Here is a 20,720-nt window from a genome sequence, read left to right as displayed (position 1 = left end):
TTATATCACTGTATGAATTGCGTTTACTTACAAAGCTGTTATTTCTGCCATTATCGGTTGTATTACAAACATCAATATTTCAACGATTATCTGTGCGATAAAGCGAGTATGCACGATTTTTGTATGTGTACTATTGTTATATATTGATAAAAATATGTTACAATAACACAAAATAAGCAAGAAAAATTATACATTAAAGACGAATGTCATAAAATGCAGCAAAGACAAATTAGCACCCCGAGCCGATTGTGACGAAGATATATCGTACATATTTTTTTACAATAACCGAAGCATTCGTCTTTTTATAAGGATTTAGTGTTCGTGTGTCGTATGAATAGATATCGTTGCAGGAAATAAAAATGATCCGTTGAACTAGATTTAGATTCACATCGTACATGCATGATATACATGCTGGCGAATTCGACTGTACATACATTTTCGATTTCAGAATTAAATATCTGGCTTATTTCGCATTTTTCGACGCATATTCGTCGTAACTTTTATTTTGATTTATATCGAAATATATGTATCATAAGTTTTTTTACACATTTTATATGAATTCATAAATATTTGACAAAATCGTGCATAATCGCTTCAGCAAACATACCGGCACTCGTTATGTATACGATTATCGGTATGTTTCAGAACTTACTCGCTGTTTCTATGATGATCGGTACGTTTACTTAAATACTCTTGATTTCTATAATGATCGGTAAGTGTCCACGAATCCTCATGAAGATTATCGGTATATTTATAATCAGACTGTTTTCTGATAATATTCTACGTTTACTACCATAATCTTAATTCCTTATTAGATTTCCATATCTTTTAATAACTATTCCAGTTGTGTTTGGCGTAAATGCGTTTTATCAAATTTCATACCTTCGTTTGTCGTCAGTGTGTACGTGCTCTATATCGTTTATCTTCCTAATTGAAGATAAAGAGCTGCTCATACCTGCAATTCCATACTAATCAGTGCGAAATAACCAACCCCTTAAGTTTATATGAGCGCATATTTGCCAGTCTGCTTATAATAAGAAGGAATTATGAAAATTATCTGGATCATTAGTTTTATCTCAATTTTGCGCTTCTTTTATGATTTTCGTATACACAAAGCATCGTTATCTAACTATCAGGTATAAATTCTGGATTCATATCAAGAATGCTTTCACTGAGGAATGTTGGTAGAAAAAATAAAGTCAGTGAATTTCTACGATTTTCTCAAAATAGCAACAATTCCAACGCATTGAACTATTTAAATACATGTATATATTTTTGAATTGCACTTTAAGACCATGATTATAATCAACGAAAATTAGTCTTTATTGTAAATGTTAATGTAGTCCCCGATGAAATATCGTTATTGAGAGCATTTGCATCTTTTTTAAGTATGTATAATTCAACAGGATTTTTAAAGAATAATATAGGAAGAAAGTCCTTTATTGAGTTATGGTTTCTTAACCTTTTGTACGTTTTGTAACGAGCTGCGTAAGCATGTGAAGATACGAATTGCTATCCTGTCAACTGGAACCAGAAGTATAGCATTCTAGAAAGTAAAACTACGCACTCGGTATTCATCAACTTTTATGAGATTCTCTTTGAGATAGATGTGTCCAAATGTCATCATAGTAAACAGTAAACAGATACTTATTCAGTGTGAGTTCAATTATGATTGTACAGCGCAAACATTAAACTGGCACTAACCTGTATGAATATATATATGGGCCGTGCTCTGTGAAAAGGGGATATTTTAATGCATATGCGTAAAGTGTCGTCCCAGATTAGCTTGTGCAGTCCGCACAGGCTAAGCAGGGACGACACTTTCCGCATATACTGGAATTTTGATAAGAATAGACTCTCTTAAAACAAAAAATATCATAAAAGTGGAAAATGTCGTCCCTGATAAACCTGTACAGATTGTACAGGCTAATATGAGACGACACATTACGCACATGCATTAAACCCCCTTTGTACAGAGCACGGCCCATATGTATTAAAATACAAGTACGATGAATATAATATAAGACTCCGAACTACATGTACAAGCGATTCAAATGGATTGAATCGTACCTCTTGAAGTTCACTGTTCAGTTATGGTCCCATGTAACTCATACAAAACGTTCACGAACGAAAGCGAATGTAAATATAGAACACTAAATAAAGCTAATGGGCGTTCACGAGTACTTGATCATTGGTGTCGAGCTATAACTGTTTAAATCTTTTTACAAAAGTGAAAATGTGTTGATTATGTAAATTGTTGATTTTTTTAACAGTGATAATGCTTATATGATTATTTTGATGGCATTGTGGATCAATGCAAATAAAACGTCGATGTATTATAAATAATTTATTGACTCACATTCAATTTGTTGTTGAAATCCGTCGGTAAATAGTCATGACGCCAAATGCAAAAATGTAAGGATTCCGTTAGACATTCAATCAGTGTATGTCACTTCACAGATGCCTGAAAACATGCGCTCAAAATTAAGATGATTTTGCAAGTACAAACGGACGGATAAAAACGTTCACTCTTGACTGTTTTACTTTCCACAGAAGTGATGTTTCTTTGCTATTCGAGCGTTACGTTATTTGCATGCTAAACCATTGTATAGCAATGCACAATCGTACGAAGAAATGTGATTCACCGAATCAAACGCAATCGTTCTCTAAAACAAAGGACCATGAAGTCGCGTTTCCATGAATTCGGTCTTATTCAAAGCCAGAAATGAATTTCCTTTCTGGAAATGAACATATCTTGTAATATTTTTACAAATGCTTGGTCAAATTTTAAGAAAAAGCACGATACACATCTCTCGTGACCTACTAGTCAACGATCAGACCCGATCGAAGATTGAAATCTTCACGGAGTAAAGGGCATTTTCCTTGCAAAGTTCACGGTTTAGGTACCATAAGTCAATAAATCGGAAGAACAAACATTATTACCGTTGTTGCCGTTGCATTATGCATCAAAGGTAATTGTGCTGCACCTTTGTTTACATTGGTCCCATCCGAAGGTGTGTCTTTTATTCATGGAAATAGCTGCACAATTGATGATGTTATCGGTGTTCAAAGCAATGCACCCTGTTTTGGGGTGATTTTGAGTTGAATACCTTGATATATAAATAAATATGATCGTGATTTGTTTTTCAGAAAAGTTGAATTTTCGTTATAATTTGGTTATTTTCATTCAAAATGATTTTTTTTAAATTAATATCATAGCCTCACGCTAGCCACCTGTGTTTAAACGGAAGGGTTAAGACACAATCCTTATTTGAGCTTTTTGAACACGCAATTTTTAATTTGAAGAGGTGCATCTCCCATCTCAAAATTGACACGCACTTGATAAGATGTTTATTTAGTATCAATGATTTTTTTATATAAATTATTTGGGAAGATGTATTCAATACCAAATGTATTCAATTCGAAGTCAAGATTTCTGTGAGATTCCTACTCGCGCCTACCGATACACAAATCACGAATATTTATGAGAATCTTTCTATACAAATAAGGAGTTGGAATCAAAAGTGTACGTGCGTATAATGGTACTTGATGACCAATTTACTCATTACTATTCTACAAGTATTGTCTTGAGATATATAGCAACCATTTAATGATTTTGTATGATAAAGTTATTTTTGAAGATAAAATACTTCTATGTCCGCAAAATGCTACCAGCGCTTTCCGATTTGTTTTGCATTTTGAATTTAAAGGGAAACAACTCGACTATGAATATCTATCAATATGAAAAGAGTAGCGTCCCTAAAGAAACTAAATGTTTTTATCATTTTCAACAATATGTGAACGAGCATTCACTGGTCTATTAACATAATTTGGGCATAGGTTTGTTATGGAGTTGCACGCTATACAATAAATAAGTTATGTTTGACAAATGATCCTGCTAATTACGTGACATTGAAATAGACCATGTCGCCGCTCACCGTGTGATTTTTGGGGTAACGTTTATAAGGTTATTCCGCGCCTCGCTATGGCTGCATCATTAAATGTTAGTTGTCTGGCATTATCAGGATGCATTATCACGTGTTTTTGTTCGGTTCACAGTTAAACGTTAATTGGTGTAAACACACCGGTAAGAGGTGCTTTTTTCAAAAAACTGTTTTAAAATTATATTATGAAGAATTTCATCTTGTGCATACAAGGAAGTTTGTTATGCTGCAAATTGCAATGTATAATACATTAAAATTACTTTTTTTAATATGACTGTGTTAAGTGATATATTACAACAGTGTGTGTTTTTTGAGTGATTTTAAGGCGTAAGCTATTTACATGCAATTATATGATTTAGTTTTCATATTTTTATTAGCAAAACTGTTATAAGTCAGTGGAATTAGATTCTAATTACATGAAATGTACATGCACTAATCAGTACGAAAATAAATCTGTATATCCGTGAACATAACAAGTTTAAAAATGATAAATTATCTTTAAATATATCATTATGCACATTAGGCATTTTTTATTCAATTGTCATTTGCCCCATCCACTTTTCTTTCTTGCATATAATAATCATGGATGATATTCACATTAAATAATATATCATTTTATTCCTAAGTCTCTTTGGTTTATATATGCAGGTGACATGTGTTATTACATCGAAGTACCTCTTCAGGTTATACTTGAAAATGACCTACGCAAAAACAACTATTTTTTGCACCAATTTAACGTGTAATATATAATTTTTTCATTTCATAAAATATATTTCATTTAAAACAGTTGATTATTGAACTTTTTAAAAATAATATATTAAACATTGCTTAAATTAAAAAGCTAACCAAAATGTTCGACTTGCGATGTTGTTTATGCAATATGTGCAAACATAGTATTTTATAGGTTTATGGGCAGCCAGCAGACACCATTTGATATATAAGTTTCGTGGAAACAAAAACACAATTTTACCCAAGAAAATGTAGATTATCATCAGCATTTAAAATAAAATCTTAGAATCATGCAGCGTGAGCCCCTGACACTACTAGAGCTCAATGCCAGAGATTTTTATACCCTTTGTTGATAACTGATTTTTATCTTTAATTTTATTATTATAATTAAGAGAAATGAATTTTATGTTTAAAAACAATGTGCATGCACTTAAAAGAATAAAAAAGATCCAAATACATAAACATAACAAGTTAACAAGCCTTATATACCTAAATAATTATATATCAATATGCACATTAGGGATTTTTTCATTAATTTTAAAAAGTGTATATTTGTCATTTACCCCAACCACTTTTCTTGTCTTACAAATCATGTTTGTTATATCATATTCACATGAAATATTATATATTTAAACTCCTTAGTCCCATAGGTGGGTATAAATGTAGTTAGGATGATAATTGTATCTAAACTGTTTTTCAGGTACAAATTGAAACATGTCATACGCACAAAAACACATGTTTTTTGTACCTTTTTTCATTGATATAGTTATTGTTTTCATACAATGATTAATATTTCACCAAAAACTGTTTTTATGAGAATAATACGTTCTCAATTGCTTTAATTACAAAGCTTACCAAAATCATGGAAAATATATGCTGTTAAAGTCATTTGAGAAAAAACGGTATTTCCTATGTTTTTGGTCGGCCATCTTGGATTTAAGCCCCGTGGGCATGACATTTTTCTTGGGAACAACAATTTTCTTTTACCCATAACGATGTAGAACATCATTAGCATAAAAGAAAAAAAGGTTCCAATCATTCACCGTGGACCTCCGTTCCTACAAGACTAGTAAGCTGTAAGCGATCGAAATCAAAACTTAACTGTTAAAAACGTTATCATCGGTCAATATTCGAATTTAAAACTCAGCGTGAACAGTGTATATAAAAATAACCCGGATTCATTTTGAACGAATCAATAAATCATAGGAATACTAGATTAGCGTAAGTTAACAGAAAGCGCGTTTACATGTGCATGAGGTATAGCCATAATGTTTACACGGTGCACCCAAGCACATATGTTGTATAATCACTTCTTGAAAATGCCAATAACGTTACAACCACAGATAAGAGTTTGCAGTTTGTTTAAAACCACATTTGCAGAAATCAAATTTCGTTATTAGATTCTAAATTTTTATCTACAAAAAACATAAACACAAAACATAAACATCTATGTAAACATTGTTTATGCAATTTTAGTAAAATGCAAAAGGTTGGTTTTCTAGATCTACCGGTAAATGTTCTCTAGTAGTTTTTACTTTTACATGTTTTAAAACAAATTATGCTTGCGGTTTAAACCTTATATATATTTTCCGAAACAACGTTACGCGAAGTTTAGGAAACTTTATCTCAATACAATATGGATATCCACATGAGGGAATCTCTATGCACCAACCGAATGTCTGTAATGAACTCTAGTTCTAGTAATCTACATACACCAGATTTAAATGTCCTTACAAAAGTGCTTTGATTAAGCAGGAGTGCGCCCTTGCTGAAACCATCGTACTAAATTGATTGCATCAACTGCTACAAGCATCATTACAATGAAGCATATAAATGCCACACCGAAGGCTCCCACATTCTGCGCCGAGACTCGGTTGTCTTCGGCTGAGCTGAGCTTTGACAGAGCTTTCGCGGTTTTATTCGGCGCCACCGTCATGTCATTAAGCATCCGTGTCAAGTTCGCTTTTACAATCTCCAATGTGCTATTGGCCATGCGACTGCAGATTGTGTACCTCGAAGTGTTACGAGCCACCATCCTGAAGGACATTTCCGGCCATCTGATTACCACTCCTCCTGCAGAGGGGTCGTCAAGGGGACCTGCAGTAAGGTATTAAAACGATGTTGTTGTTGTTTTCTTTGTTTTGCATATTTAATTAAAATGGATTCAGCTTATGCGCCTAAGCTATTGTCCACCATCTACACAGTAATAAAAGCAATCGTTAATATTATATTTCTTATAAGAACTTCAATTGGAAATGTTATGAAAGAAAACAATACATATCTATATGTGTATTTAGTGATTAAATTATTATTAGCATACGAACATCATTCGGGGAACGAATAGCGTTGATCAAAGAATGCGATTACTTGAGAATGAGGCGAGATAAAACCAAGTACCTGCTGACCAGTACTCCCCGCTGATCAGGTTAAGACGGTTCGCGATGCCAATGCATCTGGTGACGGATGGACAAGACAGTACAGATGCGTCACTGAAGTTTCGACAGAAGGCACGGGCCACATCAAGTGGGAGAGCCGCTGTGTTCACAATGTATTCATGAGTGTCTAGTTGTCGCCATTCTACGAGATAAATACTACTAGCTAGGAGACAAATACAACATACGTGTGTTTTATAAATGTGTCATTGCCACAAATGCTACATGTGAACTTGTTGGAATACGAACATAAAGTATCGACACATGAGAAATAATATCTATACACAGATTATGAATTTAAACTTAATCCTATTTGTAAATCAAAAGTTATAATTATAATCTGTAATTTAAAAACTGTTCAGTATATTAATTTATAATGTTATACGTTGTTATTTGACATCATATCTGAGGTTGTCATTAAAGCATTCATACATTACTCGCAGACGGAATTGTACATGTATTTGTAATCGTGCTGCACGTGCAAATTCACGAATGTGAGGTTTGCTTGTTTTACTTCGTAGAGAGTATGTCTGTTATTAAAACATATTGATTTAAAATTCGGTTCAGCTTTGTTTGGAGCGTGTAGTGTATTTAGAAGATTTCAGGATGGCTAATCATTCAGGACCCCTTGTATTGAACATCGGCTCGTACCGGACGTGCAGCACAAAATAATAACACATGTACGTAACGAAAGTTTGTTCTGCCATGCATGAGCATGCGTGTTAAGACACGGCCATCAAACCTTCGTAACCAATATATACCATAGCAATATTTTTTATATTTAGTTGTTTATCTATATTTTTGAATAGTTACTCGTTGTTTATTATAGTGCATACACATACTAAATCAATAAAAATCTTCCGACTAAACGTCCTCTTAAAAAAAGATAGTTCGACTATGTACATAGATATTGACAAGGTAGGGCACTCGCCATTTTTTAAAGCAACGGAAGTGCGTCATTTCCCATAATTAAATCGCTGTCACCCCACTCTCTTATTGAAATGCGCGCGCAGGCCGGGAACCTTGCTCTTTATCTATCTACTTTCAGTTTCAACAGAACAGCCACAGACGAAGTGATAAATCCCTGTAACTATTGTTTCAATTAGTCACTTAATGGGGTAATCAACAAACTATGTTGTAAATTGCATACACATGAATCATTCCTTACCAATTGTTCCTCTCCTTTGGTGTCAATACTCCCTCTGCTTTCTTCCATGCGTCTGGAATCTCCCCCTTCCTCCATACAACCCTAAGAAGCCTCCACAACCGCTTTAGAAGTAATGGGCACATCTTGTATACTTTGGATGGCGTTGGGTCCGGGCGCTGAAGCGCTCCTCGCTTTCTTGATGTCATCCTTTACTTCCCCCAGCGTTGGTTCCGAAACATCTAACGGCTTCTCTGGTTACTTCGCTGGGTCTATTCAACCTCTTCAAGTGGTGCTTCTAACTTCCCTGACCTTTCTTTGTCGAGTAAGGATCTTGCAAACTTGTATGGTTGGCTGTAAATGCCGCTCTCTTCTTAGCCCTTTCCCTGGCTTTCCTTCTTGTGTTTTTGGCTTTCCGAAGTGACATAAGCTCTAACCGTAGTTTTTGCCGGTGTTGCGTTAGTCCAGTACTTTCCGTAGGTGAACTGGTACGGAATCTTGAGGTAAGCTGTCTGAGTTAATGTCTCAGGTTCTGTATACGGGTCTGCCGTCTATTAGGTTGTGGAGGTCCTTTTCGTGTATTTCCCTCTTCAATTCCAAACCTCTCCCTCCCTACCGAGTAGATAAGGGTGGTGAGGGTGGTGAGTTTCCGATCCTTTGGTCTTTGCAAGGATGTTTCGAGGATGATGTCGAGATCCTCGTCAAGTGGTTTTCATGATTTCCTGTCAGACGAGTGGGCCACTTGATCCTTTCTTTTCTGGTTCTAGTGGCAGTGTCTTGCGTTGGTCTATCCGGAACAGTCGCCTGGTCTGCATCTGTGGTTTCTTGTGTCTAAAGTAGCTCAAGGAGTGGATCGTCTTCCACCTCTGGTTTCCGGAAGACATCATGTGCTGTCTCATTGATGATGAGTTCCTCAGTACTGTGGGTTGAATCCAGACTGGGGTACTCCTGCGTCTCACTAGCCACACCAACCATGCGCTGTCGTTGTGACCGCACACGTTGGCAACCGGACTTCCTTTGGTGGATGCGTAGACCGCGTTGGTTCTTACACACCTTTCCACAATTGCAGGTGACTGTTCCATATCTATTCGTAGTCGATTGGGCAGGCCGTGTCAATACCATGTAATCCGTCCTTTCGAGTCTATCACCCCCATCTCGGTAGACTCTAGGGGTTTCTTTTATTTGTGGAGTCTGTAGATTGTTGATGGGTGTCCTCTCTCAAAGACTGCAATTCGGAAGGATTCATGTGTATGCAATTTACAACAAATTTTGTTGATTACCCCATTAGTTACAGCGATTTAACACATCGTCTGTGGATCTTTCTGTTGAAACTGAAACTGAGCGAGGTTCCCGGTCTGCGCGCGCATTTCCATAAGCGAGCGAGGTGACAGCGATTTAATTATGGGTAATGACGCACTTCCGTTGTTTTAGAAAATGACGAGTGCCCTCATTCTCCTAGCAAAGTTGTCGTTCGTTCCTCACCATACATGCAATGAACCGCAGTGTAAGAGAGTGGAGTGCCCTACCTTGTCAAAATCTATGCACATAGTCGAACTATCTTTTTTTAAGATGACGTTTTGTCGTAAGATTTTTATTGATTTAGTATGTGTATGCATTATAATAAACAACAGGTAACTAAAAAAATGTTTAAAAAAAACATTACCATAGAGCGCCTATGATATATACAGGAATTTGCTATCCCGCGAATAACATTCCATCGGATTTCAACAGACGGTATGGGTCATATCAGCGTGTCACCAGAGCAATGAGACGACATACAGGATATGAAGCACCCAGGACCGGATACATATTTTTCAAACGTTCAACTGTTATTAACTGCTTAATGATTTTCACTTCAAACATTAATAATTATTCCTCCTTTAATCTTCTGCACGATATCTAATTTAAACAAATAACCCCAACTTATTTTTTTCAATCCTATTAGTCGCCTATACCGCAGCTACTAGATTATTTAGATAAAGGACTGTGAGACGAAATATTAATGACAAACGGTCTTCACTATTGACGACGTAATTGATATTAAATATAATATTAAACATTGTATATTGAAAGAGAACATTAATAGGAAGTGCACAATGGCTTGTAGATATTTTCCATGGCTTTAAGGGACCATCAACAAGATTGACGAAAAAAAGAAAAGTTCTAATATACCGTGTGTTTTTTACAATTATTAGTTTATATTGATTAAAAGATAACGACTGGTATATTACATTACTTGACAAAAGTTTATATTTTTAGTAGATCTATATTCGGTTATAAAATTTCGCGATGTAAAATCGAAAGTACGTCGCGAAAATAGGTGACATAACGATATACACACTATAAACAACGCATGTAAATTGATCATTTTATATATAAAATATATACAATTCGTTACGCATGCACAATTTGCATTCCTGGGTTTACCACGTGACGATGATGATCAATCTACTTGCGTTATTTATAGTTTACTGGTATACATACCCAGAAAATTTTTATTACCGACTATATTGAAAATATGAAAACTTAACAACTTTTTCAAGTAATGTAATATACCAGTCGTTATATTGTAATCAATATAAACTTATAATTGTAAAAAAAACTACTGTATTTTAGAACTTTTCTTTTTTTCGTCAATTTGGCTGACGGTCCCTTGAAATGAAAAGTAAAGATTCAAATGATTATGATCAGGGGCGTTGAGAGAAAACAGTAGCAATTCAACCTGTTTTTCATTTATGTGTGGGCTTAAAATAGAGCACTTATATTAATCAAAGCGCTGAATGCACTGAAGTTGTTCGCTGTTGTCGTCCTTGATTAACTTGTGCACAGGCTAATCTTATTTGACATGCATTAAGCCCCGTTTTCCCTGAAAGCAGCCAATATGTACAGATTTCAATGATAAACACTAGACTGGCCAATGTCGTTTAACAAGCTGGTAAATACACTCACTGCAGTAGTAGATGCAGACGCTCTTAAGCATTCGTCGTCTGCAGTGCAGACAGGCAGCGGTAATCGTTCCTAGCATAGTGAGTTACAGTTCTTAGCGTAGCTAAGGCTTCTAAGCACATACTGATTTGCAAAACATGCTCTGTAAATTTAGTCGTGAGCTACCGCTCACAACTAATAAATGACGGTGAGTGGCAAATGAAGCAAAAAGAACCATAAAGTTCTTTTCAACAACTCCGTATCTTACCTGAACTATACGTGTATTCTGGTAAGAACCCAGTCACGGGAATGCCAGTATTCATCGCTGGGGTATATGTTACATTTGAAGATGAAGCTATGACTTGGTGTGATTCAGTGGACCCAAAAGAGGAATCGGGCTTCTCGGTTAAAGTTGAAATCATTGTTGTCGGTGTATCTGCTTTCGTTGACTGCTGTAGATCAAGTGATGATTTTGTAGACGTAACGTCATCAAATGATCCTGCTGTTTCCGTCCAAAGCGATACCTTTGGTGATTGCTCAGACTCCCCTGTCATCAAACTGAATGGTGTATATGCAGTTCCTGCGATTGTGAGGGGCGTATGATAAAAGTATGTTGAATGTTGCAAATCAGTCAACGGTGTCATAGAACTGACCGACAACTGATTGCTGGTAGTGAACGAAGGCAACAGGTTTTCGGTTCTGAGCATGTGTGCTGGTGTTGAGTTAGCTGTAGGACTTGAAATAGTGGAACTAGAGGTTAGATTTGATGGGACTTCACAAAGCACATGTTCCAGCATATCTTCACATGACGATGTTTCTACACTTGCAGAAGTAAGTCCGTGCATGCTAATGTTTAATGACAACTTCCAGCAAGTCGTCGATGGTGTAGTATCTGTAAGTAACTAAGTATGTCAGCGTCACATGTCTACAGCACCGTTACTTGAATGTTATATTCGATGCATCGCTAACAAATAACACGACTGAAAACTCAAAAAGAACATCGGAGATATTAGTCAAATTTCCATTTGTGGTAAAATAATCTAATAAAATATATAGTATCTACATTTGTAAACGGGAACCTGTAGCTTAAAATTGTCTGGTTTGCGTTGGTCCTCGATTACATTTAAATTAATTTCCAATAGACGGACTCACCCGATATCCAGTATTGTGCGGCCGGCAATGGTAAGCTACAGTTGATGATGACCCTAACAAATTCCTCCTTGTAATTGGCGTCCATGGTCGCTATGCTGAAGCTGTTGTTATAACAAAAAGTCACGGCATCGTTGTGCGAATAACTGTGCCAGCCATTTTGATTGAAGGCATAAATTTTGTTATTCATGCATACTTTGGGTTTCGTCTGTCCTTCACATGATACATCTACAATGACAGGTCGTTAACAAGTAGTTATGGTTGTGCACATATATAGTCGCGTTTGTAGTTTTTTTATATTCAAAACGCCGTAACAGTTGTAGTTATAGTTGGGATAATCATATGGTTAAATAGAGACATTTAGAGCACGAGAGACCTGATCATTGGAATGTATTATCGGTCGAGCACCAATCATGTGGTGGAAACCAGTAAGTTTTAATTTTCGTAAGTTTCATCAGTTTGTGTTTGAGAATAAATTATATATTAATTTTACTTAAATAAAACCTTAAACTTAAGTGTGACATGTGCCAAAAGTGTAATAGGACACGCATTCTGTTTCTGCATCATCTGTTACATTTACCTATGGTAGGCTATTATTTCTTCTTCTTTAATCCTACGGTTAAATGTATAAACCAATCGGGTGATGAATGTGTTACTCAATTAATAGATTGCATCTTTTCAGTTCGACCGATTTAAATGGCGCCTTTTGTCTTATTACTTACCATGCAAGGCAGTTTTCCTCTAAAGGTTTAAATCGACAGTCTTTACAGATTTATTTAAGGTTTATTTAAATACGCTGAGAAAGCCAAAACCATGAGCCTTTCGAGTTTTGTGACTTAATAAACGATTTAAAATAATAATATTTCATTTAGGAATCTTTCTGATCTTCGGACATATTACGTAATCATTTTTTTTTCTAACTAGAATCTTTAATTAGCACTCGACTGTTCTTGTACTTGTCAGAGAGTCTTGCCTAGGTGCAAAACAAGTGTATTGTTTCCTTAACAGTCTGCAGTATTTGTAATAAAATATTATAAATACGAAACACAGAATAAGCCAAAATGATATTTGTCAACAGTGAAACCAGTGTGGCCATACCACGTTCCGTAACGTCATTTTGGCTAGCACGCCAAGTAGAAAATTGTAAACATTGCCTCCGCTAAGAAACTTCAAATCCACGTAAGTATCTTATTATTTGCTCTATTTTGACGAAATGAAGCGCAGGCTTACGGTAAAGTTGAGCACTATTCTTGGTTGTATAAATATTTGACACAAGGCATAGAAGACCGGAAACAGAAACTCCGGAGTCTGGAAGTTTCAACGCACGTAATTCTTAGTTAAATTCACATTCCCTCGTCTTCTGAAGCTGGGCTTGAATCCCGTTAGCATTATCTATGTCAACCAATATTCAAAAGTACGGCTGTAAATCCATTGGCTAAGCCAAGTAATCAATGTTGGCTAAAAGTTACTGGCACAACATTGTTAGTCGGATTCGGGAAGTCAGTTTAATCTTATTTGTTAGCTCGATTACAATCAAAGCCCTCGGCTTATGGAGACATTATTTTCCTTGATAGAACCATTGCTTAGTATCTTAGAATATTCTGAAAACGCCCATGAGTAAAAATCGAGCTTATTTATGCCGTGTCTATACATCAATAGGTTGGTAAATAGATGCAAATATTTCACTGTGGTGTAAGCTGAATAGTTATTAAATCGTGATAATTAAATACAGAGATGCCGAGGCTTGTTAACTGATATATATATATCCTCAATTGATGGAATCATATTGATTGAAGTTTAATCAGGTGAATGCCATTTTATTTAAGTCTGAATACGATCAGAGATTTTAAAACGATTTTATCGTTGCTGGTTCATAGTAACTTACAGATCTCAATCCTGGTTTTTGCTTTCCGAAACAATTTACGGGTCAAAAATTATTAACCTAGCATAAATTGAGAACCATGGAACGCTTTAAATCAAATCGACAATCACTACATTAACGTTTAAAGTAATTACCGTTGCTATAAAGAAATAATCTGTCATCTTTGTGTACATACCCTTGTACTGTGGATGGCCCTCTAGCGTTATTTGTTTGGTAGCTGATGCCATGTTTTATATGTTGATTGGTATCATAAAAAGTTCATAATTATAATGAAAGAATTGCGCTTTGTCAGGCATTATCAATGCTGGCAGTAAATAACATTTAGCGGAAGGACCATTGCCTTCGGCGGCGGGCTTTTCCTCTTAGTACACGCCCGTCGATCACGAGAGAGACAAATATTTCATTTAAAAATCAAATCAGTAATATTTTTAAGCCTTGAAAATGTTAATTGAAATGTGGTATAAACATCAAGCTTTGTTTTAAAGGTTATTTGATTTAGGTCATTGAATAAGTACAAAATGGCCCCTATTTTGACAAATTTCAAGCAAGGGATACCAATCCCTAGAGCCATGAGAAACAATATAAGCGAAAAACTTGAACATAGATCGGACGCCGACACCTAGAAGAGTAGGTTGCCTTGCCTTTGAAAAATCGAGCTAAAAAGGAGGAAAATTTGTCTTATACATAAATTGCTCACACCCATCCCGCATCCCAAATGTTCCGAAACCATCATACATGCCTTCAATCGTGATACATCGACTATCTCCGGAATCCTCCGTGAGAGTGACATGCATTTATAAGTACAAAATGTCTTGCTCCTGTTGTTGTTATAAACAGTTATAGCTAAATTAGCAGCAACAGTAATAGCATACCGGTAAGTAGCTTCAGCAAAAGTGGAACCAGTAGCGATGTTTGAATAATTATAATAATAATGAAAGTAGTAAGTGAAGAAGTTGCAATGATGGTAGCAATAAAGCAAAGTGACTCACCGTGTGTCAGAAGCAGTAAAATATATTTTATCAGCAGATAAATACTCGCCGATTTGTTCGCATCCATGCTTAATACAGTTATTAATTTCAACGCAAGTAACAGTAAATATCATAACGTTGTACATATTAATATAGACGTTCGCATGCACATATCTTGGTCCAATATGTTGCGTAATTTAAAACATTAATGGAAACAAGCTATTTAAGTCATTGACTGAAACAAATTTCCGTCTGTAAATATTAATTTTCGTTTTTAATCACTTTGTCAATATGTCATTTGCAAGTCCAAACAGTGTCATTTACTTCATTACTTTGATCCCAGTGCAAAAGCTTTCGCTGACATAATTTAAACCCAAAAGCTATCTTAAATATCGGTCGCTTACCACGTTCTTTAATATTCGTATGCACCCCCTGTACGTCGATAATCCAAACTGAGAAGGGTAATTCAAACTGAAGAAACACATGGCGACAGAAATAAAGACTTCAGTCATTTATTTCTAAGAACACATTTATGTGTTTAGTTGTGACATGATAAACGTTTCTTTTTTATAAAATGTTATTTGCCGGATACAATGCGCTAATAAACCCATAACAATTAAAAACAATTACGTCATAATAAAATGAATATGTTTGAAAATCTTGAAAAAGTAAATGAAATTGTCGAAAGGTTTAGGCCAAAAACAATTGAAATCGAAGGATTTTAATGTTTTAATGCTTGGACTTAAATGTATTTACCTTTCATGAATGTATGTAAAGAAGAGTATTGGCGTAAATGCTCGAAAACGCGATATATTCGTATTTGTTTGGGACAAAAATATACAAATTGGATAATGACCTAACTAGTGTATGGATAATTCCAGACTAACATCAAGAAGTCGATGGATAATGACCAAACTGCCAGATGTCTTTATGTCAGTTTGGAGTTATCCATAAAGTTTAATACCCGTCCTGCAAACACATGATTTTAACACAGAAACACACTGGGTGTGAAAAGAAAATTTTTAAAGGGCATTCCTGATATAATTTGGCATATCTCTGTTACAGTTTCGTTCGCTCTTTTTGTCAATTAACGTGTCAATAATTCGACACATAGGTCGCATTTCATGTAAATTAGCATTTTCAAAGACAAATTTATCGTTTTTTACTAGAAAACTATTAAATCATTGCAAAATTCAAAACGCCTGTGTGTGTCAGACATTCACTATCACATATGTAGAACAATTACGTCATTGTATTTACTAAATTAGCAGAAATGATAAAAAAGTCATCTACCTTTCAGTTTCAGTTTCGGCCAACATTTTTGTCTTCAGTTTAAATTATCCAACCGAGTTTGGATTATCGACGTACAGGGGGTGGTATGAGGTTATGACAATATCATTAACACTATGTGTTGCAAACTATTCGTAATTTGAAAATATATACCATATTTGTAATTAAAACACGTTTATTAATCACCGACAAAAATAACTTAAAAGGTACATTCGAAACAATAACCGACCAAAAACATACCAACATTGAAATGATTTTGATGGTCGATCTTTTGTCCGCGCAAGCTTTTCCGGGGTTCAAAAACATGTGCGAGCTTCTGTCCGATGCAGGAAAATTGTGGTTGATAGTTTTCTGTGCCAAAAGTGAACTTGACGAGTTTTTAAATGTCATGATAAACCTTTTTGTTAAGTTACTAAAAAGCCGATTTTAGTCAATTCATCACATGTTTTATAACTTAATATTTCCATGGCAGATAAATATATTTCTTAAATTCGCCAATAAAACGTTTAATTATTTCAGGCGCGTCATGCGAAAATGGCTCCCAGCCTGCGCATTATGTTCAGGGAAAATAGAGTAACGCATGGAATAGTGGTCACATAAGCAGACAGGGTAACTACTGGCAAGCCTGTGCAAATGTGCAGGCTGATCTGGATCTATGCCGGTCGCATATGGGATAAGACCTATTTTCGTATGACACTCATTCGTTTAAATAGTGACGCCCGTGATATTCAGAGTCCTGCGTTTTAGCTTCAGATACACTATTTTATATAAAAACCTGTACATACGGTTCCAATCATAGTCTGTAGGCTAGGCTGGAAGGTAAACTGTACACCCTCGTCATGACAAGCTGCTGTGATACATACTGACCTTATCAGAACACTGGTCTATCAGAACAGGCCCCATATGCGACTCAAACCTTAGATCGCTATGCAATGAAGACTGTTAATTATAAACACAGGCATGTCCACTAAACAATTTGAGATGAAACAAACGATGAGTCATACACAAATGCATGCAGTTAAGTTTATTCAGTTTTTATAACGTAAAATTAATTGTTCACAATAAAACAACAATAAACTTTCAACTTAATATCATACTTTAAGTAAATACAAATAAAAGAAATAAAATATTCATTCATAAAATAATAAATTAGTTTATATCAACTGCAAAATTAAATGATAGAAAACAATATATTTGCATCTTGAAATCAGTAACTACCGTAATAACTAAATATGTTGGGACACGCAAGTCGGGTCATCCTTGACAATTCGCGAAATAAAATATTGATTAAATAGTAGCTAGTGACTGCTAATTGGGAAGTATTATGATGTTCCATTGTTTTTTGTATACATAACAAGCATCATGGCTCAAAGAGGTATCAATACCTGTTTTTGTTGTTTCTTAATTTGGGACATATTGAGTAATTACGCGGATTTTATAAGGTAATTATTTTAATACGAGTTCCATATTAAAATTTCACACAAAATAATCAAATTATAACAAAAAAAATAGTATAGCAAAAGAGATATAGAGATAGGATTGTTAACAATTTGAACAGTATAAAATATTTAATGGACTTATTCACTTACATCACAAAATGTTCCAAACAAGAGACCCAAAGGTTTTATGTTGCTTACCTGAGAACTAGAAGGAACACAAATTTTCTTTTGCTGTTTTTCTTTTAAATAAATGAAGTCTGCGGATATATCATAAGAACAATTATTCTGATAAAATTTAAGGATGACAGGGCAAAACTTGAGAATTTTGAGTGTTCAAGCGGTTCCCCAATAGCGTTGTTGGTAAACTTGAACACCCCCTGGCGGCTATGCGTTTCTATGAACATGAACCATTTACAAACTTAGCTGAGATATCATAATTTCAAAGGTTCTGTGAAGGTGTTTAGACTGGAAATACAAATTGACTTCTAAAGTCTTCACAATGTTCTAGAATAGCTATAAAAGAAAACTGCCCTATTTAATTATGGTCATGTTTTTCAACAGACTTGAACAAGTTGAACTCTGTCAAACAATCATTAACTATAACCATATAAGCAAAACTGCCCATAGCGGCCATTTTCCGACTAGGACGATATATAAAAAATACAAATAATCTGAGAAATTTTCATGAATATTGGAAAAAAACTCTGTGTCATGTAGAGTCATCAGAAGGTTTCACTATAGCCATAAAAGTTAAACTGCTCCAACACCTGGTGGCCATGTTTTACAAAACAACTGGGAACCAGTTTCAAAATCAGCTGAGATATTATTAGTATTAATGTTTAAAACCAGTTTCAAATCTATTGGGTAAAAATATGACTTTAATATCCACAAGGTATTTCTTTAATTTCAGCTTTTAGTGACCTGGTATTTGAACCAAAGTGACCCAGTTTCGAACTCAATCTAAATTTAATTCAGACAAATGTCTTCATCAAGTTTCATGACAAATGGGCTATTAATGAGGCATATAGGGTGTTCTCGAAGTACATTTTGATGACAGACAATGGATGATAAACATAAGGTGATCACTAATGCTATTGTTAAAACTCAATATCTTCACACAGTCAAATAGTTGTGTCACTCTGTGTAACAATTTAAAGAATATAGTCTTTTTTATTTTATATCACACAGAATCTTCATTTTCTCCTCACAAACTGCTGTGAAACTCTCAAAAGTTTACCAACAAACATATCTTTAATACCGTGTGTAGCAATGTTTTTTTTTGTTTTCCTACTTTTTGATTTTCATTCTCAACAAATCTTCATACACATGGACTGCCAGCCAACTAGAGACAGTTGTAAATTTTCTGTCAAGCTAGACTGACATGTAAAAATACCTCAGTGCATTTTGCACAAAAAAAAAGCATTCTTAGGTCTTTAGGTATCTTCCTATCTCCATTCTACAGATCACCTGAAACAGTGAACAAGACACTCAAAAGATTTCTTAAGGGTAAACTATTGTGTAAAAACCATCTGGGCTACATCATGCAAAAATGGATATACACACTATGTGTTCAGGAGTTACAGGGTCGGCTAATAACACGCAGAAACCATTCATGACTTTATTTAGGACAAGGTAGTCCTGAGCAGACTGTGTGATTATACAGGCTGTTCTGGAGCTACGCTTGCCGCATATGTCGTAAGACCCATTTTCACATGAGGCTTCTCATATATCCTAAGCCCTGTATTCCAGTTTGAGCCCTTATCTACCAGCATCCTCTGCAATAACTTTGTCTAATCCATTCAAACTAGAAATTCCTTAATTGTTTGTACAGGTTGGGTTGCAAGTGAAAATCCTAATCTCCTTTTTCTATTTTTCTATTCCAGCTTGACGCTTCAGCTACTGGCGTCATTCACACCATTTTTGTCTAACCCATTTAAGACAATGTTATGTTTCACATCCTCCGTGACCGGTTTCAACCGCTCAGGCTGGTGCTCCACGGACCACAGAGCTGGTAGGTACTTGGGCTGCATGGACTCCAGGAAGTGCCTACGCCACATGCGCTCAAACTCCAGCAGTCCCCCGTGCTTCTGCATGTAGAAGTCCACCACTTTCTTACCGTGTGGAACGAACGAGCTGTTGTTGACCCTGAAAATGATTAATGCAATGTCACAGGAAAATTGACATGGCAATAAATAGCCAACAAATGATTGTAACAGTTTGCTTAGAATTATTTAAATATGTACAATTAACAAATTGAAAACAACATGTTGATTCAATCAGGTTGCAGGATCATGTGACTTTTTGGAGTTTCTAACTATTAACTTTTAGGGATTTAAACGACAGTAAGTGGTGCTTTATTGTCCCCTACCGGTTTCACCAGAGGGGACTTATGGTTTGCGCTCTGTGTGTCTGTCAGTCTGTCTGTCAGTCCGTCAGTCTGTCACACTTTTCTGGATCCTGCGTTAACTTTAAAAAGTTCTTCATATTTTTCCATGAAACTTGAAACATGGATAGATGGCAATATGGACATTATGCACGTCATTTCATGTTGTTCCTACGTCAAAAATTATGGTTGCTATGGCAACAAATTTATTTATTTATTTTTTTAATCTGACAATGTTGGAGCCGGTAGTGGATATATATTGCTTGGCAATAGTCTTGTTTCAAATAACTTTTTAAAACAAGTTTTCGTAAGAATTTAAACTCGTGCATAAAAGCCAGATTTTTATGCTGCTTATGGCAATGTGAAATACATCAGAATTACTTTATTTAACAAGTATGTGTTCTTGGTAAGAAAAATCATTTTTACTGCATTCAT

At 35.3% G+C, this 20,720-nt stretch overlaps 2 protein-coding genes across 5 annotated transcripts in view; both read right to left on the bottom strand.

Moving 5' to 3' along the window:
* Positions 1–4,848: 4,848 nt before the first annotated feature.
* Positions 4,849–17,429, bottom strand: LOC127858896 (uncharacterized). 3 transcript variants are annotated; one of them, XM_052396225.1, is made up of 6 exons: positions 17,331–17,401; positions 16,704–16,814; positions 12,327–12,551; positions 11,443–12,066; positions 7,071–7,250; positions 4,849–6,770 (listed from the first exon to the last, which is right to left on the bottom strand). In XM_052396225.1, exons 3-6 carry the CDS (start codon positions 12,511–12,513, stop codon positions 6,421–6,423), a joined length of 1,341 nt encoding a protein of 446 aa, XP_052252185.1. In that variant the 5' UTR covers positions 12,514–12,551; positions 16,704–16,814; positions 17,331–17,401; the 3' UTR covers positions 4,849–6,420. The 3 variants fall into 3 exon arrangements, with proteins under 3 accessions (XP_052252185.1, XP_052252186.1, XP_052252187.1); XM_052396226.1 differs by lacking the exon at positions 16,704–16,814 and having other exon boundaries at positions 17,331–17,429; XM_052396227.1 differs by lacking the exon at positions 16,704–16,814 and having other exon boundaries at positions 17,249–17,352.
* Positions 17,430–17,464: 35 nt separating this feature from the next.
* The window catches only part of LOC127857899 (exonuclease 3'-5' domain-containing protein 2-like), a 30,944-nt gene continuing 27,688 nt past the window's right edge, over positions 17,465–20,720 (bottom strand). For both annotated transcript variants that reach the window (XM_052394624.1, XM_052394626.1), the window contains one exon: positions 17,465–20,047. In XM_052394624.1, the coding sequence (XP_052250584.1) occupies positions 19,795–20,047 (253 nt within the window). In that variant the 3' untranslated portion in view covers positions 17,465–19,794. The remainder of the gene's footprint in view (positions 20,048–20,720) is intronic.

The sequence above is a fragment of the Dreissena polymorpha genome, chromosome 14 (assembly GCF_020536995.1).
Source record: "Dreissena polymorpha isolate Duluth1 chromosome 14, UMN_Dpol_1.0, whole genome shotgun sequence".
NCBI classification, from domain to species: Eukaryota; Metazoa; Mollusca; class Bivalvia; order Myida; family Dreissenidae; genus Dreissena; species Dreissena polymorpha.
Note: the sequence above shows the minus strand (reverse complement) of the source record. Positions and strands in the feature narration are given on the sequence as shown.